General features: G+C 48.0%; 2 protein-coding genes across 14 annotated transcripts in view; one reads left to right on the top strand and one right to left on the bottom strand.

Moving 5' to 3' along the window:
- The window catches only part of LOC126572017 (dual 3',5'-cyclic-AMP and -GMP phosphodiesterase 11-like), a 57342-nt gene that overhangs the window by 6070 nt on the left and 43772 nt on the right, over nt 1-7500 (bottom strand). For all 13 annotated transcript variants that reach the window (XM_050231003.1, XM_050231014.1, XM_050231001.1 and 10 more), the window contains 3 exons: nt 4803-5034; nt 4580-4722; nt 2202-2352 (listed from right to left, as the gene is read on the bottom strand). In XM_050231003.1, coding sequence (XP_050086960.1) covers nt 2202-2352; nt 4580-4722; nt 4803-5034 — 526 coding nt within the window. The remainder of the gene's footprint in view (nt 1-2201; nt 2353-4579; nt 4723-4802; nt 5035-7500) is intronic.
- Nucleotides 41-1679, top strand: LOC126572023 (CD63 antigen). The gene is made up of 5 exons (XM_050231020.1): nt 41-149; nt 242-383; nt 484-672; nt 848-1018; nt 1117-1679. Exons 2-5 carry the CDS (start codon nt 303-305, stop codon nt 1537-1539), a joined length of 864 nt encoding a protein of 287 aa, XP_050086977.1. The 5' UTR covers nt 41-149; nt 242-302; the 3' UTR covers nt 1540-1679.

The raw sequence follows: 7500 nt of genomic DNA, 5'->3' as shown, positions 1-7500 counted from the left end.
CACACGAAACCAGCCGGGCTTTAGTATTCACTGATAAGATAACAAAAGCAGAACGGGGTCTTTCGCTGGCAGTGGAGACAATTTGTGACCAACCGTGGGCTTCACCGTACGCTTAGTTGAGCACAGGAAGCAAAATAATCTGGAATTTGGTGAGCGTTTAGTGCCGTTTGGGAAATCCCTTTTTCAAGCTTCATCGGTTTCATTTCACGTAACTTTTGTGTGTTTTTGCATTTGGATGTAGAGGCTGCGGCATCGCTATACATCAACCGGAATATTGAAAGTTTATTTAGGACGCGAGAAAGATGGCTGCCGAGCGGTACGAGCTCAATATGAGCATGAAGTGTGTAAAGTACATGATCTTCGTCATCAGTGTAACGTTCGCAGTGAGTAGTAATAGCATCCCCCCCCCCCCCACCAGTAGGGCACCTGAACTTCCCTGCTGTTCCTGCTGAGTGCTTGATTCGAGTATTCGTTTCATCACAGGTCGTGGCTGCAATGTTGCTATCGATGGCCATCGCCATCGGCAATCTGTTTGATGATTTCAAAAGCTTCATCGATTCGCACTTCTTCGTGCCACCGAATCTGCTGATCGCTATCGGCATTATCCTGCTCATCATTGCGCTGTTCGGTTGTGTTGGGGCACTCAAGGAGAGTACCGTGATGATCAACATTGTGAGTCACATCACTGATACTGGGCCCTTTCTTATCGCCCTGCACGCCCTATCACTTTCGACGAGCCCGAGAGCCCGATGCCAGAAGCTAATGACTAATTCGTTTGTTTTTCTTCCTCCCGGGGGGGCGGCTGCTACTGATATCCTGTTCGCTATCGACGCTGACCATCTGCTAGTACGGAACGCTGCTGCTGTCCGTGTTCATTCTGCAGCTAGCGGCGGCCATCACGGCGTTCGTGCTGCGGGGCCAGGTGGAGCTGATGGTGCGCCAGAAGATTTTCAACTCGATGGCCGAGTACAAGAACATTCCGGGCTACTACAATTCCATCGATACGCTACAAAATATGGTAAGGGTCCGGGATCCGGGGCCAACGATCAGAACCTAGGCGAGAGCTTAATCTATTCCATTTTCGTCCCGGTTTCCGGTTTTCACCCCAAATCCAAGCTTGAGTGTTGCGGCGTAGACCATTACTCCGACTGGGCCAACTACCTGGAGTCGACGGACGTGTCGATGATTGAGTATCCGGAGACGTGCTGCTCGGTAGCGCCAGAGAATGGACAGTGCCCACCGTGGCAGTACGGTTGCTACAAGCGCCTCTCGTGGATCATCTCGCAGGGTTCCGTACTGATAGCGACCGGTGCTACGGCGGTCGCCTTCGTGCAGATACTCGGTGCCATCTGTGCGTTCATGTTGGCGCGAGCGATTCGGCGGACGAAAACGCTGCGGGCGACCCGGCGCTGGCATCTGCAGCAGAGCCTGGGCATAATGACCAAACCACTGGACCAGCACTACATTGGCATGGAGAAGTCCCACGAGGCGAACGTTGATCCGGATAAGTATCTACCGACGAGCCCGAGTGTCAACTAAATTTACGCCTTGTGGCCGGATGTGGCGATGTTAGATGCACACGGAAAAACCATCCCCAGCAAACCGCCACTGGTGTCGCTGGTGGTACTTTGAGTGTTTCATGATTATTCTGAATAAATGTGATGTTATCGAAACCGGAAGTGGAACTCGTAGCTAGTAGCTACTCGAAGGGATTTCCAGTCAGCAGAAACCATTAAAGTTAACGGCGACTTTCAGTTTTCAGTGGATTTTGTAACCCTAAAAATTTTCCGGTAAAGGTAAACTTCAAATAGCGCAGCTATTGTGCCGCATGGTTTCATTCTCGTTAGAACCAGCGTTAGCTAATCAATTTTCCATGACCGTTGGCTTTCTCCTCGTACCCTCCCCCACTCCATAAAAGCTATCACGAGCTCTAGACTGACGGCTGTTGATGGTGCTGCTGCTGCTGCTGCTGCTGCTACTGAACCGAAACCCATTCCGCTGAATGGGTCTAGGACGGATTCGCAAACACTGGGACCGGAATTCCTTGAATCAACAGGTTACAACCACAGCCGCTCAGGGATTACGGTGGGTTCGTGTTGCCTGGTGGCGCTGGTTTGTGCCGACGGTTGGCGCTAATCAATTATTCAGCGAACGACATAATAAACATACACAGAGAGCTGTGTCCTCGGGAACTGACTCACCTGGTAAGCATCCGGTATATTTACAGGTTCACCACTTTCGGCCACGTGTCCCGCGATACCCATGCCCCAGGCCACCTTCACCTCATCCTGCTGCTCCATCTCCTCCAGTGTGCTGTTGGAGCACACGTCGAACAGCTTCGACACTAAGCATCTGCAGAGAAGAATATACAGAGAGAGAGAAGGAGAAGGAGAGAAAAAGAGTAAGAAAAGAGACAGGACACGACATGACACGGACGAACGGCAACCGGATACGACGAAACAGCTGACAGACAGCCGGCGACGGTCGGCGTGAATGAGCTGATGATTTATTTAATTTCACTTGCTAGACACATCCTGTGTCGAGTGCGGGTGGCGTGGCCTAATCAAGCGGTAACCGCGCGGTTTCTGAAGCTAATGGATCACGAAACCTGCCCTCCTGAACGGCCGGAAGTTGATTTAATAAAACATTGTGTGCGTCTGGACTGTTTTAGGAATTGCTCCCATATATCCTCTCTCTTTCACTCTTCCTATTTTTCTTTGTTAATATCAAAATACTTGAATACAATATTCACGAAAGGATCTTCGCGGAATCTCGCACCCTGGCACCCAGGTTGCAAGCACCCAGAGACAACGGACTTAATTCCGGAGTGTTTATGCCGGTTTTAATCTAAATCTGCAACCCCGCGTACACCGCCTCCACATCCACGCGGCCATTTGCATGCCCCCAAAAAGCCATAAGCCACCCTCAACGTTGAAGGTGGAGCCGATTAAGGACTGCGTCGAATTGAAATTTCCAAATTATACCGTCAGCGAACTGCGTGGGGCGCGCGCGTCAGGATGAAAATTGATTACTTATGCTGCGAGCATCTCATTTATCGTCGTCGAGCGAGCGAAACAAAACCAGCCAAAAACACAGAAAGCAGTCCGTATGTGGTCTGTCTCTAGGCGAGCACGCAACCGACCGGCTGATGTTTGCCAGCTTACCACAAAAGTCAGCACTAAGCACTGAGCACATCACTGCGGGGAACTGATTCGTCGTGCGGCCGTAGCAGGTGGATGCTGCTGAGTGGCTAAAAATAATCCTTCGCCCTTGCTTGTCGCACTCCCTCGTTTGTCCTCCACGCTGTTGTGGTTTTTGTGCTCTCTTTCTCTAGATACTCGCAGCAATGTTCTAGCTGGCCAAACATGCTATACATTCAGGTATGCTGAGCCAGCCAAGAAGGGATAGATAGAGCGGAAAGAATGGTTATGAATATATTTTCATTAGACGGCAGTACGCCAATGTTGCTACCGCTGCTGCTGAGCGAGCATCACACCCACCGACGCTCGCCACGACGTTTTTGATGGATTGTTTGTGTTTCACCCGAACCGGGCGTGCGACAAAGCTGAGACTGAATGGTGAACGCGGTGCGCGCGTTCTTGTCAGAGCGCACGGGCATGCATACCCTTGTCAAGCGGGGGTTCCATCCGCGCGATCCTTACACGCCTAACTAACTCCGCGCGATCCTTACACGCCTAACACGCCTCCATCCGCGCGATCCTTACACGCCTAATGCCTAACGCCATTGAAAGCCCGCCAAACAAAACCATCGCTCTTAACGTGCCCCGTTCAACGTTCAAAGCACACAGTAGCACAGCGCATATTATTCCGCGCGATGCTTTCCGGGATGGGATTCGTTGAAGGGCAAGGCTTTTATTTTTTCGGTAACCCAAATAGCAGGTCGATTGCATTAATTAGAGTGCCCCTCGTGGCAAGCAGGCAAGCAATCCGTTGTTTTGACTTTCCGTCATTATATTATATCTGCTATTGAGCTCCGGGGCGCGTTGGCGAATTTCCAGGAAAAAAGAAGCCCCGAGGCCAATCATTACGATTGCACAACTCACCCCTCCCATTGGTAGTGTGGGGCAATGTGTGCTAGATATTATCCCCCTTTTGCACTGTCAGACACACACTAATTGGTCAATGATTTCCTGGACACCCACGTCGGTGGTGGTGCCGGTGATCGGATCGGAAAATCGGATCGAAATTCCACGAAAACACAACTCTCACATCCTTGCGGCGGTTGCGTCCGCCAGGGTTCCTAGGGGCCCAATTTGTACATTGGTTGCAACCCGATAAACAAACATTCGCACAAATTTGTTACACAATTCTCCCCATCCACCTCTCGGGGGGTTGCTTTTTGATTGGTACCATCAGTCAATCAAATCACGATGATGATGATGATGACAGCCCGGCGGGTTCAGTGAAAATGCCACCGAAGGCAAACAACATCGCCGCGGGATGGTTTGTAATTCCATTCAAATTCCGTTGAACCGTTGTTAATAGGGGGAGGGCGCTCGAAACGAAACTGCTCGCGACTTCCGCTAATGACGTGCACATGTACCGCGGACGAACTTACTTTTTGGTATTGTCGCCACCGCAGGTACTCTTGCCCTGCACCAGGAACAGCGAGCCCCGATCCGCGTTCAGCAGGATGGACACATTTTGAAGAATCTTGTGGCACAGCGAGCGCACGTCCAGATCGTTGCAAATGTCCTTCACCTGTGGAAAAAGTGAAACCGTATGATCGTAGGTCCGGGAAGCTTACTGGGTGTCTCTTTCTTTCTTTCTCTTTCGCTTACCAGCTCGAAGATTAGCTCGCGCTCATCGAGCTGCTTCAGCTCGTTGCGAGATAGCCGAAGGGGGCGCAGGTTGGCGGCACAGTTGACGACACCGTTCGGGCAGCACTGCATGCTACCGGTGGCGGACGATTCATTCTGGGGGCTTATGCTGAGGAACGTCGGCGTACCGTCGATGGTGTTAACGATGGGCTTCAGCAAACCACCGCGCTCGAACTCGTGGGCCGATATTTTCCTGCAACAGAAAACACAGAAAGAGAGAGAGAGAGAGTCAAAGTAAAGCAAAAAAATAAAACCATACAGATTACATTCGCTGGAAACATGATGGTGGAAAATTATGAGCAGCTTAATAGCTTGTAATCCCGAGCGCTCTCTCACAGTGCCAGTGCCCCCATTGGTATTTGTTTTCGTAATCGCGAAGGTGTGCCTCCACTCTCTGGCCCACGGTGCCGCAGCATATTTACTCATATTAAATCCGAATGGTTGATCCGTTGAACATTTGGAATTGTTTATTGAAAAAAAGGCGCTTTGGTCTCCAATTGGGGGGAAGGTAGAGTAAATGGCCGAGACACGGACATATTATGGTGCCACTCGTTCGATGCAGCAGAACATTAGAGGTTCATTAGGGGGTTTAGTGATAATAGGAGTGAAACTTTATCGATACATTACCCCCGTGGGGGAGATGAAGGGACTTTGTTTTCATGGTGTGGACACGGTACGGATGATCATAATGTCCGGCGTTGGTTTAGCCTTTCGGTTATTTATTACGATAAGCCCCTAGCTCATATAAACCATCTGGTTGGCTATTATGAATCACCTTAGATTTAGACGGAACGAAGTGGTGCTAGAAACCGGCTGTAAACCTTCCCAAATTTAAGGAAGTGGTTGCGAAGAAAACTGTTATAGCTTTTCCTACTCAAGACGGGGTTTCACAACAATAACTTTCAGCATTAGCTGAAAGCTTTGGGACGCTATTAAACATAGCTATTGTAGGAATATTTCCAAAGATTTAAAGTAAATCTATTACTTTGCTCCTCCTGAAACTTGAGGAAATTTCTAGCAGAGAAACAACGGCTTTAAAATATCTTTTCGTTATAGCAGTTTGCTAAAACAACATCAAAAACAACAAAACTCGAAATTTCTTTTTGAAATTTGAATTTCTGATCACTTTAGCTGTTCATCAATTAGTGACACATATCTTTAACATTTTTCCCCGAAAGTTGATCCTTTCAAGAGTATTGTGTAAAAGTTTTGGATCAACCGAGAAAAAACTGACAAAGATAAAGATTTTTGAAAATCCGCGTTTCATACAAAGCTCCATGCAGCTCGCTACTTTCAAGAGCGTTTCCCAAAATCAACGTTTTCAAAGTCGGTTCGCATCCTATCTTAAAAACTACTGAGCCGATCGATTTGAATTTTTTAACACATAATCTTTTTACTATTTGCTAGGTAGCCCCGTCGAGATTTCATGAAAATTGTTGATACTTTTTTTTTTTGTAGAAGTCTTTAAAAATCATGTTCTTAGGCAAAATGACAAAAAGCATCATTTTTTCACATTCAAAAATCTGCCAAAAATCGAAAAATAGGAAATTCAGCAAAATCTTGACGAGGCTTCCTGGATAAACTTATAATCTTTCAAACGAGTATCGATTTGTATTTTTCTGAAGACCCATCACGCAGCTACGACAGGCACCGGAAAAAGCATCTTTTCGAAGACATGACTGCTATGGATGAAGTTCTTATTAAATCTTCCCAAAAGAGAACTAAATATTCTTCAAAAGTTGTAGTTTAATATGCCATTCATTTGAAAAAATAAAATTGAATTGTTACGGCACAAAAAATCGTCAAAAATGATCCTCTTTTTGGCCAGAAATTACCGAAGCCCCTCCTTAAGCAACATCATCACCAATTGCTATTGAGATTTCCCTTGAATTGCTTCCATTGCTGTAGAGTTAAATGAATCTTCTCAAAAGTTCCCTCAAATGTTGTAATTTATCTTAAAAAGATGGCATCCGATTTTCTATTCTGCCCTTTTTATGTGAAAGTGACTTGAATTGACAGCATCGCGATGCACACCTGTAAAAAGACTTGCATTTACGCATCACAGATCGCAAATTAGAACGCATAAATAGTTCACCTGCAAAACTGCACTCACTAAACTGCGAAAAATGGCTCCAATTTATGTAATTTAGAAACCCTCTCGCTGCAGCGAACAGTGTGCATCGGTTACTGTGTTGCACAGTATGCGTCCCTCGAGTGTGCGGGGCCCTAACCTGTCGCTGTCCAATGCTGTGGCAAAACGTGTCCTTTCTTATCAGCAGAATGGGTTGCTGATGAATATTCATTAGAGTTCGCTCCACGGGGGAGCGTGTCCCCCCTTGGCCGGTCGCAGGTCGATGGCAGTAGTAGACCACCGAACGACCTCGGAGCAGAAAGTGTACCACCATTACCATTACACCTGCAGCGATGCCACCCGGTGTCTGTGTCTGTGTCTGTGTGTGAGTGGTCGGTCATCGTGGCATGCACACGCGTCCCTCCCGCTCCCTCGGCCCGAAGGACGGTGATGAGGGAACAAATAGATACATGAAGAAGGTCAGGGTTAGGGCTAACGAGTTTGATAAACATACAAGCTGCAAACAGTCGCAGACGGTACATCGTTGCTTGCGTGACTGACGCCTTCCCACCCCCGGGGGGGTGACTG

Source organism: Anopheles aquasalis, chromosome 2 (genome assembly GCF_943734665.1).
Source record: "Anopheles aquasalis chromosome 2, idAnoAquaMG_Q_19, whole genome shotgun sequence".
Lineage (NCBI taxonomy): Eukaryota > Metazoa > Arthropoda > Insecta > Diptera > Culicidae > Anopheles > Anopheles aquasalis.
Note: the sequence above shows the minus strand (reverse complement) of the source record. Positions and strands in the feature narration are given on the sequence as shown.

Bases quoted from the DNA above. Each gene is read 5' to 3' on its own strand.
- LOC126572023 (XM_050231020.1), top strand. From the start codon at position 303: ATGGCTGCCGAGCGGTACGAGCTCAATATGAGCATGAAGTGTGTAAAG. The intron at 384-483 runs GTGAGTAGTAAT...GTTTCATCACAG, and splicing joins TCATCAGTGTAACGTTCGCA to GTCGTGGCTGCAATGTTGCT. The intron at 673-847 runs GTGAGTCACATC...ACCATCTGCTAG, and splicing joins GTACCGTGATGATCAACATT to TACGGAACGCTGCTGCTGTC.